This window comes from Colius striatus, chromosome 22 (assembly GCF_028858725.1).
Source record: "Colius striatus isolate bColStr4 chromosome 22, bColStr4.1.hap1, whole genome shotgun sequence".
Taxonomy (NCBI): domain Eukaryota; kingdom Metazoa; phylum Chordata; class Aves; order Coliiformes; family Coliidae; genus Colius; species Colius striatus.
Genome location: NC_084780.1, coordinates 3222178 through 3247997, shown reverse-complemented (window position 1 = coordinate 3247997; position 25820 = coordinate 3222178). Strand labels below are relative to the sequence as shown.

At 56.6% G+C, this 25820-nt stretch overlaps 1 protein-coding gene across 1 annotated transcript in view; it reads right to left on the bottom strand.

The window, feature by feature from the left end:
- The window catches only part of GRM4 (glutamate metabotropic receptor 4), a 48462-nt gene extending 23289 nt beyond the window's left edge, over positions 1-25173 (bottom strand). Inside the window, exons 1-3 of the mRNA XM_062013441.1 lie at positions 24667-25173; positions 14269-14485; positions 414-549 (exon numbers count right to left, since the gene is read on the bottom strand). Coding sequence (XP_061869425.1) covers positions 414-549; positions 14269-14485; positions 24667-25173 — 860 coding nt within the window. The remainder of the gene's footprint in view (positions 1-413; positions 550-14268; positions 14486-24666) is intronic.
- Between the last annotated feature and the right edge of the window lie 647 nt (positions 25174-25820).

Genomic DNA, 25820 nt, shown 5'->3' with positions numbered 1-25820 from the left:
ATACATCCATGTCCCACTGCAAAGGCAGCCATGGGCTGCTCCATGCTGCAGATACATCCATGTCCCACTGCAAAGGCAGCCATGGGCTGCTCCATGCTGCAGACACATCCATGTCCCACTGCAAAGGCAGCTACAGGATGCTCCATGCTGCAGACACATCCATGTCCCACTGCAAAGGCAGCTACAGGATGCTCCATGCTGCAGATACATCCATGTCACACTGCAAAGGCAGCTACAGGATGCTCCATGCTGCAGATACACACAGACACACACACACACACACACACACTCTGCAGGCACAGTTGGCGCCTGTTGCAGAGCTCAGCTCCTGCCACCACCCTCCACATGCCACTCCCCACCCCCTGCAGGTGCCCTGCAGTGCCTCCCCCGTGTGCCAGGCCAGCCCCTCACACCTGATGTCGTCCTCGTTGGCGAAGGTGATGACGGCGCGGGCGTGCGACGTCTCCAGCAGGCGCCGGATGATCTTGTCGAACTCTCCTGGTTTGGGCTCCCGTGGGATCTTGACAGACTGGGCCACACACACCCCCCCTGTGGCAGAGAGACCCTGCACTGAGACACACTGTGAGGCCCCAGCCCCTGGGTTCAGCCCCTTGCCCAGGGCCCCTCAGCTCCCAGGGCAGGCAAACGGGGCTCTCCCCAGCTCAGCTGCACTCCCAGCCCAGCGAGGGGCTGAGTGCTGCAGCATCTCAGCAGCCCCCTGCTCCCAGAGCCCCCCTGGCCACCACCAGCCCCCCAGAACACATACCCAAGCCAAGCCCTTACATCTCCTCTCCCAGCTCACTGCCTTTCCCCCTCCTCTCCCTCACAGCTCAGACCTTCCACTCCCTCTGCCCTCCCATCCCACATCACAGCCCATCTCTGCCTTCTGAGCCACAACCACATCACACACCATCCCCCAACAGTCCCATGGGCCCAGCCCAGTGCCTCAGGGAAAGTTTTCCAGTCAGCCCCAGGCTGGGTTTTGCAAAGGGCTCTTCACTGCTGTGGTCAGATAACAAACAGCCTGTGGGAAGAAGAAACGAGGGGCTGCAGCCCTGGCATGAGCCTTGTGCCATAGACAGCAGCCTGGCCCTGCAAAGGGTTTTATTCCCATCCCTGCAGCACCAGCTGAGCTCCCAGCCCAGCTTTCCACGGGGCAATTGCAAAAGCAGCTAATTAAAAGAGAGAAGGGGAAGCTGGCAATTGGAAGAGTCCCCACATGGGGCTGCTGGGCTCCCAGCCTCCAGCTCTGACAAGCTAGAGCCATCCTGCATTTTTGCAGATGCCAATAAAAGGAGAGATGGGAGAGAAAATTAAACATTGTGGGACCTTCTGGATGTAATTGATGGTCTCAATTTGCATAGTAAATGACAGGGCTGATACCTCAGCCTGCCATTAAAAGATCCCCACTTAAGCAAAGGTCAGAGTGATTAGCACACGGTGGCAGGGAGAGATTTCCCAGCTTAGGCTCTGGAGAGGAGCAGGGGAGGACAGGATGGGGACAGGCACAGAGGCCTCTGGATGGGAGAGCTGGCTCCTTCTCTCAGGGCTGGAGGGAAAAGATGAGGTAATTTGGCCCCTCACAGCCAAAGGAGAGAGAGAGGGACAGAGCTGCTGGGTGCTGAGCAGGCAGGCAGGGAGGCTGCAGAGCTGGGGGGTAACAGCATCCCCCAGCAACCCCCCTGGCTGAGGAGCATTGCCCACCCCAGCCCCACACAGCCACGGAGCTGGGGGTGGGTTTATTCCTATGGGAAGAAATTGGGCCAATTGGCTGTTGGTTTCCCAGATGGGCAGCCAGATGGATGGAGAGGAGGGAGTTGGATCAACAGACTCCTGGAGAGACAGATGAGGCAGGCAGTGTGGGCACCAGCAGGACAGGCATGCCCAGGGTGGCACTGGCTGTGTCACCACAGACCTATAGCTCTGGCTAAGGAGCCAGAGCAGCCTAATTACAGTTTCCATGGCAATAAAAAGGAGGAAAATCCAACAAAAGCAGCAGTTTGCAAACATGAGCACCTTCCCAGAGCCTGGGCAGCAAGCAGGGCAGATGAGTGTCCACACAAGCCACAGCTCAAGGCTGGCACAAGCACACACCCACGTGCCACTGGGCACCAGCACCACGAGGCTGCCTGTGCTCTGCTCCAGGCTGATGGGAGTGATGCCAAGGAGTGAAAGCACACACTCCTCCTTTGACAGATGATAAGCAAGTGAGGAACAGACCCCTTTGCATCAGCAGAGTACAAAGAACAGAAGGAAAGGCCTCCTTGGTGTAAGCTTTGCACTAATAAGATGAGCAAATCTGGGTGCTGAAGGGCACTGTGGGTGCCAGGCAGTGCTGAGCATCCTGCTGCTGGGGTAACAGCAGCAAAGCTGGGAGTTGTGACTTAAAGTCTACCTCAAAACAACCCCCACAGAGCTTTCCCCAGGTGCAGTCCCCTCCTGTGGAGGCAGTTTCCTGATGTATCAGCCTATGCACTAGATTTTAATGCATATCCATTTCCTTCACGTCTCTAAGGAGGTGCTTTTGTCCCTCAGTGTGCATGTCAGGAGAGATCCCCCTCCATCCACCCAGCACTGCAATAACCCAATGGCAGCTTTCTCAACTACCCTTTGGAGAGTTTTCTTGGTGATGACTCGAGTCAGTGTGACATGAGTGCAGGAGGGCACGTGCCACATGTCCCTGAACACACGTGCACTTGTGAGTGTGCAACACGGGGACATTGGGGGTTCCAGGCAGCTACAGCACTGGTCCCCTCCCAGTGTGGCCTGAGCAAAACTTTCCTGGGACAGCAGTGAGGGTTTACATCAGGGCTCTCTGTGAGCAGCTGCCTGAGCAGCCCCAGGACCCTGCAGCACTTCCAGGGGCAGTGAGTGGCTGTGGGTGAGCTTATGGCAGGGATGGTGTCCTGTACACATGGGAAGAGGGCCATAAATACATGAGAAGAAGAGACCAAATCAATGGCAATTCAGAAATGATTCAATTACTTGGCAGCTCCTTTAAATCAAACTAAGGAGGGTTGTAACAAAAAAGGGACATGAGCAATTAAGAGGTAATGAGGAACTGAATAACACAGAGCACGTGTGGGGAGGCAGCCAGGGCAGGGAGGGGAGGGCAGGATGAGGACCCAAAACAGTGGCTGGATGCTGAGAGAAAACTGCTCTGAGGATGGCCATTGGATGTCTGCAACCCCTGACTACACTGCCTGCACCCTCCAGTTTACTACAGCTCATCAGGGCTCTCCAAGCTTCAAAATAACCCAAACCCAGCCCAGGTCAAAGCTCTCAGAGGGTCTGGGAGCGCCACGTTCCCCCAGAGCACTCCTTCAGCCTGAGCTCTGAGTGGCAACACTGCTTAAGGGTTTTATCTTCTTAATTAGTGAGATCTTCTTAATCATGAACAAAATAAAAGAGGTCAAGAGGGCCAGGGGAAGTGGCTGGGATGGGCAAAGCTGCACGTTTCCAGCAGCCCCGCTGGCCTCCAGCAGCCCAGGCTCTCAGTGCCTGCATCATTCATGGCCCCAGGCATAGGGGGGAAGGGGGATTTGCCAAGTGATGCTGCTGCTGTCTTTGCACCAAAAAATCCAAGAAATCAAAGCAAAGAGGTGGCTGCTCTCCCTGCTGCAACAGGACAGCACAGGGTGGCTCAGGCCAAGGTCTGACTGTGGGAGGGGGCAGGAGCTGAGGTACAGAGACCCTTTTCCTCTCCAGCTTTGGGAAGGAGCCAAAGAGGAACAGTGGGGAAAGCCTCCAGGATCAGAGCAACATCCCACAACCAGCTACTGGGAGTGGTTTAGAGACAGGCACCTGATTCCAGGCTCCATCACCCTCCAGCACATGGCCATGTCCCTCCCAGCAGCATCACCCTCAGCCCAGTGAGATCTCAGCCATCCCTCGGGCTCTGCCTCAGGGACTCTCCTCATTAAGCTGGGGTTAACTCATGTTGTCAAACACAGGTCAGGGTTTAATCTCCACCATTATGGGCTCTGTGGGAGGGCAGCTGCTCTGGGAACTGATGCTCAAGTGGCCTCTTGATTGCAGGTAGATAATAAGCTTTTGCTGGGGCTGCTGTACAGCATCAATCAGGGCTCCCTGCAGGCTCTGGCGGTGTGGGGAAGGGGGGCCCTGGCTCAGTCATGCTGGGAACAGCAACATGAACATCCTCCTCACCAAGATCTTCTCCCCAGGCAGCCCTGGGCACGCCGAGGAGGGGATGGGGCTCTGCATGGCTTGGCAGCACCAGCCTCCTGCAGAGCTGCCCTGCAGGCAGGGTCCTGGGCTCCCTTCCTAATCCCAGCCCATTTCAACGAGATTCCTAGGCCCACAGTCTTAGTTGGTGAGCAGTTAGCTGCTCTCCTGCCCTGGGATTCATTATTCATGTCACTTCAAAGCCTCCAGGAACCAATTCATTAGAGGAGAAGGCATAAGGGACAGGGCTCTGTGGCCTCTGAGGCAAAGCTCCTGTATCGTAGGGAGACTGGTATGCTTTGGTCTAACCACAGAGCACAAGATGACCTGCACAGGGTCATCCCTCCATCCATCTCTCCATCCATCCATCTGTCCACACTCAAGACAGCAGCAACAAGTGGCTTTGGAGAAAGCTCCCTACACACAGGCCAGGCTGGGGGAGAGCAGTGTGGTGGAGAAACAGCCCCAGGACACAGCAGGAGCTGAGGGATAATGGCAGTGCCAAAGCAGAGGCCTCACATCCCACCACACCAGCTGTAAGCTCTCCTTTCATAGAACCACAGGATCATTTGGGTTGTTGAAGCCCCTGAAGCTGCTGCAGTCCCAGCCCTGCCCTCACCCTGCCCAGCCCAGCACTGACCCACAGCCCTCAGCACCTCAGCTCCACACCTTTGGGATCCCTCCAGGGCTGGGCACTGCCCCAGCTCCCTGGGCAGCCTGGCACAGGGGCTCACACCCCTCTCAGGGAAACAGTTCTGCCCCAGCTCCAGCCTCAACCTCCCCTGGGCCAACTGCAGCCCATTGCCTCTTGTCCTGTCATTCATTGCTGGGGAGCAGAGCCCGACCCCCAGCTCCCTGCAGCCTCCTGTCAGGGAGTGTCAGAGAGTGCTGCTGGCTGCCCTCAGCCTCCTCTTCTCCAGGCTCAACACCCCCATTCCCTCAGCCCCTCCCCAGCCCCTTGTGCTCCAGCCCCTTCCCCAGCTCTGTGCCCGGCTCTGGCCACGCTGCAGCCCCTCAGTGTCCCTGTGGCAGTGAGTGAGGGGCCCAGCACTGACACAGCCCTGGAGCTGCAGCCTCCCCAGGGCCCAGCACAGGGGACAATCCCTGCCCTGCTCCTGCTGCCACCCCAGTGCTGAGCCCAGCCAGGATGCCCTTTGCTTCTTGCCCCCCTGGGCACGCTGCTGGTTCCTGTTCAGCTGCTATCAGTTAACACCTCCAGGTCCTTTCCCTCCAGCAGCTTTCCAGCCCCTCTGCCCCAGCCTGTGGCAATGCCTGGGTCTGATGTAGCCCAAGCCAAGGACCCAGCATTTGCTCTCATTAAACCTCACCCCATTGCCCTCAGCCCATGGCTCCAGCCTGCCCAGGGCCCTCTGCAGCCCCCTCATGCAGATAAACACTCCCACCCAGCTCCATGTCACCAGTGAACTGACTGAGGGTGCCCTGCATCCCTTCATCCAGATCATTGATAAACATGTCAAACAGAACAGGCCCCAACACTGAGCCCTGGGGAACACACTGCTGACTGGCTGTGGCAGAGCCCAAATGACAGTGATGCCCAGATTATCCAGCACAAGAGGCTGTGATATCCCACAAGTCCCAGTCCTGCTGCTGGCAAAGCACCTCTGCTACTACCTCAGGTGTGTTTGGGGACATCAGCCAGCCTTCATCACCTCAAATGCCCCAGTGCATCCCCTGGTGCTGCCAGATCTCAGCTCACAGATCCCAGCACTTCACTGCAAGGTGGGGACCTCACCCCTCCCCTCCTGGGAATGCAAAGCAGGGAGTGATGGCAGCTCCCTTATCCCAATGGTTTTGCAGCCTGGGCCCAGCCTGGGAAAGGCAGATCCTTCCCTGTGTGTCCCTGTGCATCCCACATCCCCAGCACTCGAAGCTCCTGGCTCTTGCTGCCTGCCTCATTCCTGGAACCAGCTCAAATGTTGCTCTTCAGTGTTTTGAAATCTCATCAGACATGATGAACCTGAGCAGTTGGAGCCTGCTTTTCAGCTGCCTGCATTGCTGGGCTCAGTCAGTAATTAATGATTTGCAAAGGGGGAAACAAGGGGGTGGGGGGAAAAGCAAGGCCTCAGCTCACACTGAGGGCCTTGGGCAGGACACTGAGGAGCAGGGAATGTAGGTAATAACACAATGGTCTGTGTCCACAGGATCTTCTCCTAAAGTCAGGGATATGGATGAGGCAAGGCTCCCCAAGTCCTACTGCCCCTCTGCCCCTTGGGCTGCATCTCCTTCCCCCTCAATCTGCTGCAGCTCAGAACTGGAAAGAGCCAGGAGACATTGAGATTTTGGAGGAGGTGTTTAGCAAGATTTTGCAGTCTTTCACCCATGTATTGCTCTGCAAAGAGAGCACCACTCTCCAGCCAGAGGCTCAGGTTCAGCCTCTGCAGCAGAGACCTCACCCATTGCAAGACTCCAGGAGCTGGGGACTTGAAGTGCCAGATGAGCCCTGAAGGCAAAGACATCTTTTCCCTTCATTTATCACAGTAAATTGGCTCATCCCTCCTAACCCAGGCCCACCTCACAGAGAACACCCCCACTTTTGCTTCACTGACCCCCCCCCAGGGCTGCATCTCCCATCTCACCCATCTCAGGTCACCCACAGGCACCCCCCAACCCACACTGAAAACAGAGGAGCAAAGATACTGACTTGAGCTGCCTCCAAACCCAGGTTTGGGCTGTGAGCCAGAGCCTGCACCACAACTAATCACTGCTCCTTGTGCAGCCCTGCCTGTGAGAGAGGAAACAAGGAGCAGAGCTGGGAGGTGAGGACAGTGTTACTTACAGGTGGGTTTCAGCCAGCAAAGGCAGCTCAAGCTCCAGGCCAAGAATAAGTGTTTTTCCAGGCAGCAGTGCCCAGCAGCCCCAATCCAGCTCTGGCTCTCTCTGGTCCAGCTCTGGCTCTCCCCAGTTCAGCTCTAGGTCTCCCCAGTCCAGCTCTGGCTCTCCCCAGTTCAGCTCTGGCTATCCCCAGTCCAGCTCTGGCTCTCTCTGGTCCAGCTCTGGCTCTCCCCAGTTCAGCTCTGGCTCTCCCCAGTCCAGCTCTGGCTCTCCCCAGTTCAGCTCTGGCTCTCCCCAGTTCAGCTCTAGCTCCCCCCAGCCCCAGCTCTGGCTCTCCCCAGCCCCAGCCTGTCAGATACTTTCCATCTACCAACAAACAGCTTGAGAGTAGGGAAGGTTTTTAGGTGGGGAAACTGAAGCATGTCTCCCTTCAGATTGTATTGGGGTACAGAGTGGTGACAGTAGGTAAAAGAAAAGGAGCAGTAGGGAGAAAACAAATAGGACAATAACCCAAGAAATGTGGTTCCTGCCTGCAAAGAGCCTGCAGGGATTTCAGGACCTGAAGTGGTGATGGCAGCAGATCTGGCCCTCCAGCTGCCCCATCCAGCACAAAGAGGTGGTGCCACATCCAGCAAGAGCTGGTGGTAATTGTGGGCAGAGGGAAGGACAATAGAGACCAGCACAGAAAGCCAGGGAATGGTTTAAGCAAGACTTTAGCCCATGGGTGTCAGGGGAAAGGAGCTCCCAGAGATGCTCCATTCAAGCCCTGGAGGGAACAGAGATGCCACCACTGTCAGTATTACCAGCCAGAAAGCACCTACAGGAAAAGATTCACCCAAACCTCAGCCTTCCCACAGGGACCCTTGGGGCTCATCAAAAAACCTCCAGCCCTGTGCTGGCTGCTGAATGGGAGGATTTGGCTGTGGAGCCCAGACAGCAGCAGGAAATCACAGCCCTGCCCTGAGCTAATTGAGTGCTGACTGCACTGGAACAGCTGCCCTGGGGGATGAAAGGGAGCTGGAGCCCTGCCCTGCTGCTCTGCACACCTCACTGCCACAGGGCTGAAGGTCACTGCCTTGAATCCTGCACTGCAGGAGGAAAAAAGTCCAGGGGGAGGTAGCCACCAGCATCATCTCGTGTGCCCCATAGGGTAAGCACACAAAAGCACTCCTTAGGGCCAGCAACAACCAGGCTTAGCAAGCTCAGGATTGCACACACAGATCCACCATAGAGCCATCTGCTGTGCTCAAGACTTGGGAGAGGTGTTTTTGGGGTGACACTCTGATGCATCAAGCAAAAGTAACAAACCCAGCTCAAAGGAGGAAGCGACAGCCAGGGATGTCAGCTGGGGATGAGCAAATGCATCACAAATATACATCAGCCTCTTCAGTAACAACACAGAAAACTCAGTGAAGGGTAAAACAACAGAGATGGGGGGAAATGACAATGGAAAATTGATCCAGACACATGACTAAGGAGTCTTGCATTTGGCTGGAGATATTCCCCTCTTCACAAACCCGAGCTGCACGTCACACAGCCATGTCCCACGCTCCAGCTCAATCACAGAGCATCAAACTAACACTTCACCCCCCCAAGAGCTCAGCAGCAGCAAAGATGTCAATGCACACAGAGCCAAAGGGCTGCAGATGTCTGTCCATCCACCAAAACGATGCCACAGACCAGAGGCACAGGGAGATGCTCTGCAAGGGGGGCTGGGGACACCCCAGTGCTGGCTCTGCCTTGAACCTTGGTGCCAATTAAATGGGGTCTGTGTCTGCAGGATGCTTTGGGAGGAGCACTTAAAACACTCCCAAATAGCCAAGGAGAATGCAGACATAACACCTCTGTACTGCCAGCACCCAAAACCCCATCAGTGGAGGGAATAAGGATCATCAGGCCATGGGGGCAACCACCAGCAATCACCAGGGGCCAGCAGCATCATTGCCACACTAGTTGTAATACAGAAGATCCAATGGCCCACCCAGCTCAGTCTGGGTAGCCCAGGGTCAGCCTCAGCTGCAAGAACAAAGTGGCCTGAGGGTGAGTTTCTTCTCCCCCCACCAGCAGAAGGGGTGGGTTTGTGCCTGGAGCTGAAACGCTTTCCACTGCGCCGGCGAGAGGCTGGAACACGAGGCTTTGCTAGAGATTGAAAGTGAAGGTCAAGTTGATAATGCATCAGAAGGCAAACAGCTTGAATGCTAACTGCTAACTACAGCAATGAGCATTATTGCCTGATGGAAATAAAAGCTGACTCTGGAGGCTCAGGCTTGTCATGAGAACTGCAGCGGGGGGAGAGCGGGGAGACGCTCACCCCGGGGCCAAGGGAGGGGTTGGCTCTTTCCCTTGGCACAAATACCCCTCCATGGGTAAATTGCTGCTTGCCAAACTGCTGGCAAGCCCTTGGCAGAGGCCAGGTTCTCTGTCAGCCCTTTTCTGTCACTTTGACAGGCTGGAGGCACCTTGCAGCAGCAATAAATGGCAGGACCCTTTGCACTGCCAGAGAAGGGCAACTGAGAGGCAGGCAGCTCCAAACGGGCTATAACAGAGGGGATGGATCCCTCACCCATTCCTCTGGTGTGAGGGCATTTTGATGGGGGAAGACAGAAAGGTGAAGCAGGCACAGCCCAGCTCTTCCTCCAGCCCTGCAGTTGCCACCACAGGTGTCAGGGGTGGGGGATTATCAGAGTGACACCAATAAAGCAGCTGCAGGTTCTTGGTCCAACCTCCCTGTTCCTGAGAGCTGCAGAGCCACCAGCCATGGGCAAAGCAGCAGGGCTGAGCCCTGCTCCCTCCTGGGACAGAACATCTTCCTCGTGAGCAAAGGCTGCAGGACCTGGGGCTGTTCAGCCTGGAGAAGAGAAGGCTGAGGGGGGATCTCATCCTCATAAGGAGTGTGGATGTCAGGAGGATGGGGTCACACTTGTTTCTGTAGTGTCCAGTGAGGGGACAAGGGGTGATGGGCATCAATGGAACACAAACACTTCCACCAGAAGGAGAAACTCCTACAGAGTTGGTGGGAGGTGAGAGCAGGAAGGTGCTGGGGGGTGGGAGTCAGAGAAACATTGATGGTTGGTGCTGGGGCTGGATCCTGCTGCAGAGCTGCTCCTGGGACAAGAACACTGCCTTCTCCTTTCTGCCCATCTTTTTCCCCATCAGCTTTGTCAGGAGGGTGGGAGCAACAAGGGAGGGGAAGAGGGTTGGGTCCATTCCCAGTTTGCCTCTGGGTGAGGGCTGGATCTGGCTCAGCTGCAGCTCCTGGTAGAGTGGGGGGACACATGAAACTGATGTGTCTTGTGAGAGTGGTTGTGTGTGTGTCCATGGCCAACTCTGACTCTGTCTGGAGATGTCCCAGCCTGTCCCATGCTGGCAGTGGGGAGAATAACTGTGCTTGTTGTGCTGCCAGCTGTTGAGTACACAGGCATGAGCTGGGATTTGGGGAAGCCCTGGGGAATTGGGCAAAGGCTCCTCTTCAATCTCATTTACAAGCAACAGCTTCTAACTGCTGCACCTAAAGGGTGGGTGTCAGGAGGATGGGGTGGCAGCTTTATCTGTGCAATGCCAGGACAAGGGCTGATGGGCATCAGCTGGGACACAAACAGTTCCCCTGGCACAGGAGGAGAAAGTCCTTTGGTGCTGAGGGGAGGGAGCCCTGGCCCAGGCTGCCCAGGGAGGGTGTGGAGGCTCCTGCTCAGGAGGTTTCCAACCCCACCTGGACACGTTCCTGTGCCCCCTGAGCCAGGGGAAGCTGCTTTAGCAGGGGCTGGATGAGCTCTGCAGGGCCCTTCCACCCCCACCATGCTGGGATTTGATGAGATGCTTCAGGGAACAGCTCAGAGCCCACCCAGGGGAGAGCCCTTTCCTCACTGCCCCTCAGGCTGATGGCTCTCAGAAACAAACACATTCCTGGTACCCCACTAAGGCCCAAGCAGCTCTTCCACTGCTGTTACACCACAATTAGAGGGGAATTATGCTTTTTGATAACTAAATTATCACTAATGCACATAATGGCTGGGTTATGTGGATACACAAATTACAGGACTGCCTCAGCCCTGGATTAACACACATGCATTTCAACTCCAGGGACACTCCTTTACTCTGCAATTACCCTGTCATATCACTAACCATCTGGTTACAGGAATTCCTGGGAACCACAGGTATCTCCAAGTGCTCCCGCTGCAGTGGGACCACCAGTCACCACAACAGTTCCTTACTGGTGCTTAATGGAGATGGGGAGTGGGCTTCAATCGTGTCTGTGCATCAACTCCCTCCTCCTGGCCATGGACAGCCCAGCTGAACTGCCCCTGGGGACCTGTGGCCATGGACAAGGCAGCACAGCACCCTCTGGCCATGCTTACTGCAGGATAAGGACACAGAAGGACCAGACATGGGCTAAGGAAGCTGCTTAAACCAGTGCTACTGCCACCTCCACATGTCACCCAGCAGTCCCACCAGCCCTGCCCTGGGCATCCCACAGGCCAAGGTGAGCAAGGAAATTGTCCTTTCTGGTGGAAAAACACTTATAATAATGAAAAATGCCCCTCACCCCCCATGAAAGGCTTTCCCTGATTCCTCCTGCAGTCACATGAGACTCATTATCAGCAGCAGCCAGCCAGGGCTGCTGCTGGTGTTCCCAGACTCCAGCAGGGTCCACAGCAAAGCTGCTGACAGCCCTCAGTGCAGCCTTTCTGCAGGGCATTCCATCCCTTGGGGCACCCCATTCCTCAGGGCACCCCATCCCACTCCCTCAGCCCCACTGGGCAGCACACATGCCTGATGGCACCTTCCCATCTGCAGCAGCTCACCCTCACACCCAGCCCTGGGCAGACACAGCCCTGGCTCAGCACAGTGCAGTGGGTTTGTATGAGCAGGTTTTGGTGGCAGGGGGCTACATGGGGGGCTTCTTTAAAAAACAAAGAGCTGCCAGAGATTCCCCTATATGTGACAGGGCCAGGGCTCTGGGAGGGACCCACTGCTGCCCCAGCCCATAAGTGATGGAGAGAACACCTCTGGGATTAATGTGTTGGAGAAGAAGTTGCTGGGCAGATGCAAAGCTGCAGTGAGTTGAGGAAGAAGGGAGTGAGAATGTGAGAACATCTCCACAGACACCAAAGTCAGTGGAGAAGGAGGTAGGGAGATGCTCAGGTACTGGAAGAAAGATCCTCCTGTGACCTGTGCTGAAGACCATGGTGAGGCAGCTGTGCCCCTGCAGCCCACGGAGGCTGTGGTGGAGCAGAGATCTCTCTGTAGCCCAGGAAGGACCCCACACCAGAGTGAGTGGATGCCCAAAGAAGGCTATGACCCCTCCATTTGTCTGCCTTTCCAAATTGTGGCAACACTGGAGCAAGTTCCTGGCAGGACCTGGGAACCCATGGACAGAGGAGCCCACACCAGAGCAGGTTTGCTGGCAGGACCTGGCACCCACACTGCACCAGTCTGTTCCTGAGGAGCTGTTTCCCTCCTGGATAAGACCCACATTGGGGCAGTTCATGAGGAACCACAGCCCATGGCAAGGAGCCACGTTGGAGAAGCTGATGAAGGACCATCTCCTGTGGGAGGGAGCCCACCCTGGACCAGGGAAGCGTGAGGAGGCTTCTCCCTGAGAGGAAGCAGCAGCAGAGCCCAACTGGGATGGACTGACCACAATCCCCATTCCTTGTCCTCCTGTGCTGCTGGGGGGAGATGAGGGAGAAACCCAGGAAGAAGGGAGGGATGGAGGGAAGATGTTTGGGTTTATTTCCCATTTCCCTGCTGTGTTTTGATTGTTTGTTCATAAACCAAACCAGTTCTCCCCAAGCTGAGCCTGTTTTGCCCCTGACAGTAACAGCTGAGTGATGTCTCTTCTCAACCCATGAGCCCTTTGCTGTATTTCCCTCCCCACTCTCCAGTTGAGGAGGGGGAGTGATGGAAGGACTTGGGGGGCACCTGGGACTCAGCCAGAGCTAAACCAACCCCACACAGGGTTGCACCCTGTTGCAACCCCACTTGCACCCAGCCCCCATCAGAGGGCACGCAGGCAGCACGCCAACACGCATCACCCCCTCTTACCCCAAAGCAACCCCATGCACTCCTCCTCCCAAAACTGCAGCCTGTGTGAAAACCCCCTGCTTTTCCAGTTAAAATCCTGAAGAGCAGCTTCCAGGTTGAATCCCCAGATGGGTTTCTCTGCATATTAAAAGCACAGCCGGCTCCCCGCGCCAGACGGAATCAACGCTGCTCCTATTTATAGGCCTTTGATTAGGAGCTCGTCACCTCCAAGTTTTTATTCCCTTTATCCATTTATAAGGCCATAACACAGTTTGACTAACTCCAGATAGGCTGGTGTCCCACTGATCTTGCCAGAACTTAATGTGCCATTCAGATACAGTTAAGCCAGTAATAGGCAGCAGCCTGTGCGCTGCAGGGTTTTAACTGCCTCAGAAAACACTCTTTAGCTCCCAGCTCGCCCCTTGCACGTGATGCTGCAGAGGCAAAGCCATGCCAGAGCCAGGAGAGACTCTGGTGCTGTGCCAATCCCACCATGGAGTCTCAGGCAGCTTCAGGCTCAGCACCCAGAGCAGCAACACTCGGGGGTCCTCAGCACCCCAGCCAGCCCTGGGATTGACGCTCAGCTCCCCACGAGCTCTCGTGCTGCTCCTGAGGCTGCTAATCCCCCCTAAGCATCCCAGTGCTCCTGTCAGCAAAATGCTTTCTGGCTCCAGACAAATCCTCCCCAAAGAGTTTTGCTGAGCATGGACTTCTTGCCTGTCCAAAGCCTACAGACAAGTTAAAGCACCTGCCCTCAGGGATAATTCCACTGAAACTGGGTGAAGCCTTGGTGCCAGTTTTATTTTCTCTGAAAGCCTGGGAGTGTTTGTAAAAGTCTTCTCTTCAGGAATGTGCCCAGTGCTGTGTCTCAGCCTTGGAGGGAGGGGGATTACACCAGCTTGGCAGCCATCAGCTCCAAGGTCTCCCCAGTGAGCAGGGAACAGTATCTCAGATGCCTTCTAAGAGGAGCTGGCAGCAACAAAGCAGCCTGGGATTGCTGGTCCCAATCCTTGCTGGAGAGCTTGGATCCTTGCTGGACACCACATTGTTCTTGCAATCACCAGGGCAGCCCCAAAGCCTGCACTGCTCAGGATTGTCCCCTAAACCATTCCATCCATCCCCCCCTGCTCATGCACCACAGCCACATCCCAGCTCAGGCCAAGCCTAAACAGATGCATCTCCCCATCCCCATCCCCATCCCCATCCACTGCCTTTTCTCCTCCAAAGCCCACACTGAGCCCTCACCATGGGAGGAAACCCACTCACCATCTTCCCTGGACTTCTGGATGAAGGCCTCGATGCCACTTTCACCATAGCTGCCCTCAGAGGCCAAGGTGGAGACATAATTCCACTTGAGGGCTTTGACAATGTCCACCATGGCTTGGGCCTGGTAGGTGTCAGACGGGACCACACGGGAGAAGAAGTCATAGCGGCTGTTGTCACTCAGGTCAGGGGCAGTGGAGGCGTAGCTGATCTGGGGGATCTGGGGAGGAGAAAGACAAAGCATCAGGAGAAAGAGGTGATCTGCACCCAACTGCAAGGTTCTCACCTTGCTCATGCTCCCAAAGCCCTGCTCTGGAGGGAAGGGAGGTGGAAATCAAGGTGGACCATGGAGTGGGAGCACATGTCAGCAAATGGATGTGGGATGTTCCACAGCAGTCAAGAGCAGGGAGACAGGGAGTGTGATCAGCTCTACTGGGTCTTGGTGGCAACACCAAGGTTTTGATCTGGTGATTTCCACCCATAAATGAGTATGTGAGACACAAATCCAACTGATAGTGGGACACACATCTCCTCTGCACCCTCCTGAGTGGGCTAAGCCCACACAAACCAGCACCTGGGAAGGGGGAAAGGAAAACCATCAGAAAGCACAAAGCTGCTGCTTTACACTCCTGCCCACAGAAATGCCTGGCTGGGCAGAGCCCAGCAGGTCAGAAGAGCTCCAGGATCTCCTGAGGAACAACAGAAACCAGCCCCAGGGCAGAGCAACAACCAGGACATCCCTGTGAGGTGCATCGAGGAGCCTGGCAGCCCTGGGCTCTGCAGGGAGAGGTTCAGAGCACCCCAGGCTTTCATTCCTGCATGTAACGTGCCTGCCTGCCTCCTCTGATCTCCCCTCCATGCTCCCCACGTGCCAGCCAGCACGAGAGCTGTGGGTGCCTCTGGGTGCTGCCTGGGGGAAGGCACCAGCAGCACCCAGGGAGGGCAGGTGACAAACCTGAGCCATGCAGGCTGGCCCAGCCCTGGGAGGTGTCTGTCTGGGCTCAGGGAGCAGCTGAAGCTCAGGAACACCCAGCAGGACCCCAGAAGAGTTTCCTCAGTATCAGATGTGCCCAGAACAGGAGAGGCCAAACACAAAACCTTACTGCTGCCCCAGAACAGCCTTGCTGAGGTTTCTCCTTGGCTTCCTGCCCCAGGAAGGACAGATTCAAGTCCATCCCACCAGGTCTTGTCTACCAAAGCCATAAATAAGGCCTTGAAGTTGAGCAGAGCTGCCACCCCTCACACAGTGCATTAGGATGATTGAGCACCACAGGATCATGCAATGCTTAACACTTACACAGCACTTTACATCTCCAAAACACACCACAGATGTTCATTTATCTTCAAGATGGAAAAGGCTTATTAAATTATCAAGCCCAGGTTCTCTCCATTAGCATGAGGCTCCCTACCAAAGACATCCAGAATACTCGAGACAGCCCCATCCATTATCCCCCACCCCACCCCATACCCAAGCAGGTCCCTGTCCCAGGCACAGCCTGGCACACTGCAAGGGCTGGCAGAGCAAAAATAACAGGGGAGGGGTTTAAATTCATCAGGGATATCATCACAGGGGTGAAGCTACAGGGCAGCAACAGCCCTCTCTGGAGCCAGCACTGTCATGGGAAGGGTTTGGCCACACACTGCCCTCTCACCTTCCCACAGCTGCTGCTTTACTGCTGGGACAGAGCAAACCAGGGAGGCACAGGCATGGCTGAGCCCAACCCATCCCCTGCCTTGGAGGCAAGCAGGCACAGAACAGCAATCACCAGCTCTGAGAGGACTTTCTCTCTCCTGCTCCCTCTAACCCAGTGTAGGAATGATTCAGTAATGTCAGCTTGCAGGAACACAGCACAAACACTGCCAGAGCCATGGGGGGCTGCAATGGATCCCAGAGATCCCCAGGATCACCAGGTCCCTGGGTCATGCCAGATGCCCAAATCAACTCAGGCTGCCTCTGGTCTCACCCATCACCACTCCCCATTAAGCAATTAATTAATCAAACCCAAAGATACCTGGGTGGGCTTGGAGAGGACAGGAGAGCTCTGGGGGGGTCCTGGTTCATGTTGTAAGATCAAGCCACCTTGCTGGGAGCCTGGGGGGGTGGGGGGTAGTGGCATCCCAAGGATGGGGAGATTTGCACCAGAGTCAGCCCCTCCTGGGTCTCCCAACCCCCACAACCTACCTCATCCTCCCCTGCTCCTGCTCCCAGGCTGCACCTCACAGTTTCTCCTTTGTTTCTCTGTTATTTTCCCCTCTTCCACTCCCCCAACCCCCTCTCCCTCTGTTCAATGCAATACCAGTGTTACAAACCCACGACTCCACCTGAATGCTAAGAGGCCCTTGGAAAGGAGCAACCACCCTTCCACCTACCTGCAAAACAGGAGATGAAAAAAACCAGGGAGAGACAGAGAAAGAGCAGGAGAGGGAAAGGAGGAAACCTTTATCAAGGCACAAACAGGATCACTCTGTGTGCCAATGTGCTTTGTGCTCCTTTCTGAGGGGCTGTGATCTGCTCTTTGGGTATCTGTGACCTGGAGACTCGATTAAAGTGCTGCTCAGGCATGGGTCTGGCAATCACTCCTGATGGGGAGGGGGAAAGGAGGGATGGGGGGCTGCTCCTCACCTCCTTGCCCTCCCTCCTCCTTGCTTCACACCTGCAGCAGTGCTGGCCAAAGGCTGGGCTTGGGCTGGAGGCAATGCATGAAGCATGCCCAGGGCAAAGGAGACTGAGGGGCAGGGATGTAACCCTGCCTTGCCAAGAGCCTTTTGCACTGCAGAGGGGTTTAGTTTCAACAGATCCCACCTCCCACCAAGCTCAGAGGGCTGGGGCATGTCTGGCTTTAACCCCTGGGGTGTCCTGTCCTGATGGAAAGAGAAGCCTGGAAGGCATCTGTTGCTCTACAGGCTGCCAACTGGATGCTGTATTGCAACAAACCAATGGGAAGTGCTTTTCTCTCTTGCTCCTCAGCCTTGGATGGCAGTGACAATGAAAAACCAGTTCCCAAATGTCCATTTTGTAGCCTTCTGTCCCTTTTTCCCCCCCTCTCTGCCTTTCTGATCTCTTGCTCTACAACAGCCCAACTCCTGGCACCAGCTATTTTCACTGATAAGAGACAAAAGTCCTTTTAGGGCCATAAAAGCAAAATTCTGGCAAGAAATTCAAAGGTTCTTAGAAAGAAGAAGGATGTGATGGGGAGAGGGAACTGCAAACACATCTCTGCTGCATATTTGGGCACTGGTGGTACCTCATCTGGCTCATCTCCAGCCTGGGGAGAAAACACCATGATGATGGCTGGGATATCAGTGGGATCAGCTCTCCTGCACCCCAAGGGCCCCTTGTCTCATCAAGACTGGGGAGTAACCCCAGGGCAGGGGGAAAAAAACCTCCTTCCTCCCTTTTTTTGAACCCAAAAGCAGAATCAGCATCATCCAGAGCCCCCCTAGCCTGGGGAAAGACCCCTCAGGGTAAGAGAGCCAGATGGGAGCTGACACTGGGGGTATCATCCTGCTCCTCCCAGCCCAATGGCTTGGTGGGACTGACCCCAGATGCACTGCAAAAGCAGCTGGATTGTGTCCCCTTTCCTTTCTGCCAGCCTCTGAGCTGCTGTGGCATCTTCAGTGCTGCCACTGGCCACAATCCCTCCAGGCTGGGGAGAAACAGGCAAAGGCAGCGATTTCAGTGCAGCCCCAGCTGAGGCTTAAACCATCACCATCAGCCTGAGCAGACAGGAGGGAAGGGGCCCAAACACCAGATGGGCCATTGCAGAGCCAACACCACACTCTCCCATGAGAAGGGGCTCCTGCAGCAGCCTCCCCCCACCTCACCTTCTCCCCCCTCCTCATGCCAGAAACAGGGTCAGGAGCAGCTAATTCCCTAACCATCATTATTAATTTCATGCACATCTTATGCAAACCTCTGGTTCACTGAGAAGATGGAATTGATTTAATTAGAATTTCCATCATTGAGCCATTTGGATGGCAGCTTTTAATTAGGGAGAGAGTAAAGCACTGCAGGGGCTGGAGGAGAGAGAGGGATGGGCAGACCTCAGCAGAACACAGCGAGCTCCTAATGGGGCTCTGCTCTCCCTTCCCTGGGACTGCAGGATCAGGCTCAGCATCCAAGGCAGGATCCAGCCTTCAGCATCAATGTGGAGAGCCCCTGGGCTGCTTAGCAAGGGTCTGTGCCTCAGTTTCCCCACCTGAAATGGGAGGGGAACTGCTCCCACTGCACGGGGCAGGTGAATTGCTCAGGCATCACAATCACACAGAATCCCAGCGTGCTGGGGGTGGGAAGGGCCCTGCAGAGCTCATCCAGCCCCTGCTCCAGCAGCTTCCCCTCACTCAGGGGGCACAGGAACGTGTCCAGGTGGGTTTGGGAACCTCCTGAGAAGGAGCCTCCCCGGGTCTCACAGCGATTCACTGACACGACGAGGAGCTGAGAACAGATTCCTCCCTTTCCCAGCTCTGGTGCCACCCAAAGGCAGCTGCTCTGAGGTGACACACAACAACCACGCTCCAGGGGACACGGTTTGGGGACACAGCTTAGGGCAGGGAGCAAGGAGCTCCTCAACCTGCCCCTTCCTTCACCACAACCTGCTAAACCAAGCGTGGAGATCCAGCAGCTCCGACACCGGGGCTGACAGCAGCCGGGCACAGGCTGCTCTGGCTCCTCCAATAAATCTGTCTCTTGTCAAGAAATAAAGACCTGGGAGGCACAGCAGCTGCAGGAGGAGCTCCTGGGCAGCCCTGGCACGGGCTGATGCTGAAAGGAGACGACTCAGCAAAGGGAGGCCAGCGGCAGATGTAAAACCAGCAATGAGGAAGAAAGCAGCTTCTTAATTGCCTCCTGCAGCGGGGAGGCAGCTGCCAGAGGGTGGTTGTATCTCTCTTCCCAAAAATCCCCAGCTTCCAAAAGCAGGCTGTGCAGAGAGCCACAGATGCCACCCACACAATCACACAATCTGAAGGGCTGGAAGGGACCTGCAAAGCTCATCCAAGTGCAGCCCCCCTGCCAGAGCAGCAGCACCTAGAATAGGGCACACAGGGACTCATCCAGTCCTCCTGCCTTTGGCCTCATGTTGCTCCTGGCCAAGCTGGGCAGTGCCAGCCCAGGGGAGCCAGGCAGCTGCAATTTGTTTTCATAAAGCCAGTGAAGAACAAGGAAATGAAGTGGTGGGAGCAGAGGATTCATCAGAGCATCCCCCAGCCCATTTCCACCTTCCCACCTGCACCAAGGTTATTTACCCACTGAGCAGGGAAGGCTGGTGCTGAATGCAGCAACACCCCCTCCCCATCCCAAAGCCTCAGGACATCCCCCACAATGGGGAGCAGACACAAGCCTGAGGGGCTCAGCACAGGGGCCTGATCCAGCTCTGCTCCCCTCCTTCTCAGTGTCCCTGCAGGTGCTGAGCACCCCCAGCTCCTGCCACGCACACAACACACATTGGCCTCCTGGTAGGTCAATTATTCATGCAGTACAACACCCCTGTGCTAAAAAGAGCTGCTGCCACAAAGAAAACAACCTCCTCAAAGCATCCAGCACGTGCTGAGTCCATTCTCTCTCACCAGGGATGCTCCTCACTCTGGCTGAGCCCTCGGGCTTTAGCACATCCCAGCCCTTTCTGGATGGGGTTGCAAAAGGCACACAAAACCTTATGCAGCTTCTAAGGGCATCACATTGGCAAGGGACAGACTTGGTTCCTTTTACACTATTGTTGCTGTGATGGTTCAGGAGCAAGTGGGTAGAGCTGGGGCTGGAAAGCTGGCAGGAAGGGGTGGGAAGGAGCCAGAGCATGCCAGAAAGCTCTTGCAGTGACGCCAGAGAGATGCTATCGCAAGGAGCCGAGAGCAGGGATGTGGAGGAAGGTTTTTCTGCAGGCAGAGCTATGAGGAGTGATGAAACCAGCTTGGACAGAGGATGCCACATCTGCAAGTTGTTCCACTGATGTACAGCTTTAATTAGGCAGCAGCAGCTAACGAAGGACATGTTATTTATTTATGGAGCGTGGGAGGGACATGAGCCCTGGCAGGGAGGGACATGAGCCCTGGCAAGGAGGGACATGAGCCCTGGCAGGGGAGGGACATGAGCCCTGGTAGGAGAGGGAAAGGAGCCCTAGCAGGGAGGGACATGAGCCCTGGCAGGGAGGGACATGAGCCCTGGTAGGGAGGGACATGAGCCCTGGCAAGGAGGGACATGAGCCCTGACAGGGGAGGGACATGAGCCCTGGTAGGAGAGGGAAAGGAGCCCTAGCAGGGAGGGACATGAGCCCTGGCAGGGGAAGGACAGGGCTCACCAGTGGCTGGGGAGGGCTGGTGAGCTGTGCAGGGATGGAGCAGGGAGAGATGCACAGGAGGGAAGCATGGGGTGGGCAGAGGGATCACAGAGGGGGACAGTGCCATCCCGAGGAAGGGGTAGCTGTCTCCACCATGCATATGGTGAGAGACAGGGATGGGGCTGCTCCAAGCTCCTGGGGATAAACTGGGGGGGCTGCTGTGACCCCCCCTCCCAGCCAAGGCTCTGCAGCACCAGCACAGTGAGATGCAGATCTGCTGTGAGCACCTAGCAGTGTTGGAGCAGGGCATGGGGAGCTGCAGGGAGGCAAAGGGAAGGTGGTGTGGGTGACTCCTGCCTGGGATCTGATGGGTGCAGGGGTGGGCAGGGTGGAAAGCTGTTTGCCCCTCACCTTGTTGGGCTCCTTGATTGATTTTGTGCCTGTGCTGCTCACTGGACATGCCACAACCCTCGTGGAGAACCACTTCAGTGATGTAAAAATCAAGGTACTTTAAAGGGCCCTTGAAATTCCCCTGGGGAGGGGGCACCAAGCCCCAGTGTGAGGAACAGGTCCCTGTTCCAGCTCCCAGCACTGGCCCCAAGCATCCCCTTGCTGGGGGAAGGGTGAGGGCTGCTGGCACGGAGGGACATGAGCAGTGCTCACCTTGTGCCACCATCCCTGGCAAGAGCCAGAGCTCCAGCAAGTGTCACTCCCCAGGGCTCAGGCAAAGGCAATTGCCCGGGAAGGAAAACGCTTGGAGCTTAAAGGTCAGCAGCACTGGGAAATGGAAGTTGCCTTATTTTCATTGGCAGCATGTCCCTGCCATAAACCCACCATCTGAATAACAAAGAGAGGCAGCAGCTCTCCGGTCGTGGTGGGAAGGGGGGGGCAGAGCTTCCCGGAGCCCCTCCCCCAAATCCCCGGCGCTGTAGCAACGGGACAGTGCCCAGAGAGGTGGGGTGAGACCCCTCCATCCCACAGCAATGATGGCCCTGGGCTGAGGACCCACTCTGCACTCCCCCACAAGCACACCCCTCACCCACACCCTGCTTCCCTGCTGCCTGGGAAGGGCTGAGCTCATCCTGCACTGGCCTCTCCTAGGGGGGGGGGGGGGTTGGTTTGAGGTCTCCATCCTCTACCCACCCACCCAGGGATGTGCATTTTCTCCCTGCCACGTTGGGCTGAGGTCAGCTCTGGGTTTTACAGTCACTGGGGACCCTCGTGGCTCCAGCACCCGGTGCAGGGCTGGGGCAGGGGTGCATCTGAGCTCAGTCTCAGCCTTCCAGCACAGGTCATAGCTGCTTAGCCAAAAGATCCAAATTGGAGGAGAAAGGGGAGAAAGAAAGATAATAAAGCTAGAGAGAATGCAGGAACCCCCCCACCACTCCTCCAACCATCCCTCTCCTGCCTCCTTTCCCACTGCCTGCCTCCCTCCTCCTCTCCCAAGCAAGCACTCAATCTTTTTTGTCTCAGCAAATAGCTTTTAAGTTCCTCCTGCTCCCTCTAATTTATATTAGTTTAATTATTGAGGAACCCTCTCACTCCTTGCCTGCAACATTAACAGGCTTTAAAAAAAGAGACCCAGAAAAATCAAACTCCATCAGCAATCTGCTTTTCCCCTCTTCACTAACAGCTTCCAGCCCTCCCAGGAGAGCCCCCGGAGCTCTCAGCACACAGCAGGCCAGAGGAGGAAGAGGAGAGGGGAAAGAGAAGAAGAGAAATGGCATCAGTCCTGCAGAACTGATGGGTTTGGGGTCTGGGAGGGGAGGCAGAGCTGGGACTCAGCTCCCCAGGCAGCACGGGGCTCCCAGGGCTGCTGGGGGTGTGGAGTGTTTACATTCCTGCGGAGGGAATGCTCTTGTTCAAACACTCCCTCTAGCCCAGGGACTGTGCTGCAGATAAATAAATGCACAGCGAGAGGGAAAGTAATTACCAACTCCTCGGCTTTCCTGGGGCTGGCACCGAGAGGCAACGGGGAGGGAGGGAGGGAAGAGCCAGCCCCATCCCACCCCGGGCTGCTGGCACAGGACCAGTGTCCCCAGCCCAGACGGTGGTCACCGCTGTCCTTACACCCATCAGCTCCATCCCAGCCATCCTGCAGCTCCCCAGCCATCAGCCCCAAGCTTTGACCTTATATTTTAGGGGTGTAACCCACATCCCCTTATCGAGCTGTCCCCCATAACTGGTGTCAGTGGGGTACATTGAGATGCTCCCAGCTATCAGCTGCCTGCAGGCAACTTGAGAGCATTCATACATCAGTGCCAGCCCCTGGCAGGGAGATGCCCAGCGTGTCTTCCAGGCTGGCAAAGAGCATCTTACACCCTGGGTGCTGAGCAGGACAGCTAAGATCTCCCCAGGTTCACCCCTCCCAGGTGACACCACTCCTGTAGATCAGCCAAGTTCCCTCCAGTAACAGCCAGAGAAGTGGGGTGAGGGCTGCACCCCAGAAACCCTCCAGGAGCTCCCCAGGAGGCTGCACCCTCTCCAGTTCTGGAGCTTTTCAAAAGCCACCACAACCAAGCCCTGAGCAACCCATTCTGACCACAGAGACAGCCTGGGCAAGTGGGATGAGTTCCTCACTGTTTCCTCCAACCCAAGTTATCCCACCCCACAGCCACCCTCAGCCCACTCCCCAACCCATCCTCCTCCCTCCCACAGCCCCGCTGCCACCAGCAGCAGCAGCATCTCCCCTCACCACCAAGCTGAGGGAGAAGAGAGAAAAATCCTCCTGCTAAAAGCATCGTCACTGGAGGTGGATGAAGGAAGAAATCCCTGGGGACCCGGGGGAGGGAGGCAGGAGAAAGGTTTTAAAGACTCCAGCTCCTACCTACCCCCGGCTGTGGAGGAAGAGGCACAGGCAGAGGAACACCACAGAAAACACCCCCCACACGTGGTGTTTTTGCCAAGTGGTTTTCACAGAATCACAGGAACCCAGCATGATGGGGGTTGGGAGGGACCTTTAGAGCTCATCCAGCCCCAGCCCCTGCTCAAGCAGGTTCCCCTGGCTCAGGGGGCACAGGAATGTGTCCAGGTGGGGTTGGAAACCTCCTGAGAAGGAGCCTCCACACCCTCCCTGGGCAGCCTGGGCCAGAGGAGAGTTAATGACAGGTTCCACAGTCCTGCTGTGCCACGTGGGGCTGAGGGGATGAGCCCACACACAGCTCCCTGCTTCAGCCCCCAGCTGTGCCATGGCATGGGCAGCACGACCCCAAAAGTACACAGAGTGGTGGGGGCTGGAAGGGCCCTGCAGAGCTCATCCAGCCCCTGCTACAGCATGTTCCCCTGGCTCAGGGGACACAGGAACGTGTCCAGGTGGGGTTGGAAACCTCCTGAGAAGGAGCCTCCACACCCTCCCTGGGCAGCCTGGGCCAGGGCTCCCTCACCTCAGCACCAAAGGACTTTCTCCTCCTGTGCCAGTGGCACTGCCTGTGTCCCAGCTGATGTCTTGTCACTTAACAGAAGAAAGTGCTGCCCCATCCTCCTGACACCCACCATTTATATACATTGCATTTATGTGCAACGTGGGATGCACAGAGGGTCAGACTGGGGATGGAGGAGAGGAAAAGGGACCATGGAAACGTTGGGGTTAAATAGATCATAGAGTCACAGCATGGGGGGGTTGGGAGGGACCTGCAGAGCTCATCCAGTGCAACCCCCTGCAGAAGCAGCTCCCACCTACGTCAGGTCACACAGGAACGTGTCCAGGTGGGTCTTGAAGAGCTCCAAGAAGGAGCCTCCACACCCTCCCTGGGCAGCCTGGGCCAGGGCTCCCTCACTCCAACACTGAAACAGTTTGTCCTTATGTTTCAGTGGAACTGTTTGTGTTGCAGCTTCATCCCATCACCCCTTGTGCTGTCACTGGCTACAACACAAGCAAGTGCTGCCCCAACCTCCTGACACCCACCCTTTAGGTACTTGTAAGTGTTGCTGAGCTCCCCCCTCAGTCTCTTCTCCAGGCTGAGCAGCCCCAGGTCCCACAGCCTTTCCTCACAAGGAAGATGCTCCATCCCCTCAGCATCTTGCTGTCCCTGCACTGGCCTCTCTCCAGCAGTTCCCTGTCCCTCTGCAGCTGGGGAGCCCAGAACTGACCCCAGGACTCCAGCTGAAGGGTTGTTATTTGAAGCCTTACCTTGAAGAGCCGCAGGATATTGGCCACCATGATGGAGACGGAGCTGGCCGAGGCGCCGATGACGCCCACCACGCGCTCGGGTTTGGTGATGATGGGGGGGCCGCCGCTGACGCAGCGCACCTCGGTGCTGTCCTTCTCGATCAGGGCCTGCACGAAGGTCAGCGACTGCTCCAGCGCGTGCGTGTCCCGCGAGCACGTGTCCAGGATGCGGGCGCCCAGCGTGATGTTGGGCAGCAGCTCGGGGTCGTTGTTGATCCGATCCAAGGCGAAAAGCATGGCCTCCAAGCGGTGGATCCCCTTCTCCTTCTTGAGCTCCCCGCAGGCTTTGCCCTCCGTGCCCCGGCTGTGCACGGGGAACAGCCCCCCCAGCGTGATGTCGCCGTCCACGCGGATGGAGTTCATGTGAGGGTAACCCTGGCCTTTGGGTTTGGCGGCCCACCCCCAGCTCCAGGCGCTCAGGAGGAGGCAGAAGGAGAGACTCTCCGCGGCCAAAGCCCCGCCGCTCATCGCCGAGGCCGTGCTGGGGCAGAGCTGGCGGCGGCGGTCAGGGAGCGGCGCTGCCGCGGGGAGGCCTCATGGCTGCGGCCTTCGGCGGCTGCCGCCAGGCCCCGGCCGGCAGCGGGAGGGCAGCGGGCTCGGCATGGCCACAGCGGCCGTGGAGGCGTGAGCTCGAGCTTCGGGTCCTTGGGCTGGAGGCCTTGGAGGGGAGGGAGAGACAGAGAGGAGGGAGAGGGTCGTTAAGCAGGAGCGTGACGAGGACGCCGGGCTGCGGGCGGGGAGCGGCACGGCCCAGCGCTGCCCTTACTGCTAATGACTACATTTGGGATTCACTTGGGTTTTGAGGCCCGTGGGCAGCTTTGGCTCAGCCCAAAGCATGTCCAGGCAGAGGGGGCTGAGCAGGGCCCCAGCTCACTCTGCCCCAAGGAGCAGGGTGAGGGCTCAGGGCTGGAGGGAGGCCCTGGGACCCCAGCCCAGCCTGTCGCCTCTTCAGGGAGCTGACAGAAGTGGGACAGGCCCTAAAACAGCGCTCAGAGGGGAGCAAACCTCACATGCACCCACAGCCCATGTCTGCCTCAGGGCACAGGGAGCCAAGCAGACCCCTGCAAGCTGTGCTTGAGCTAAACTCTGAGCCGATTTGTGGAGAAACCTGCTCT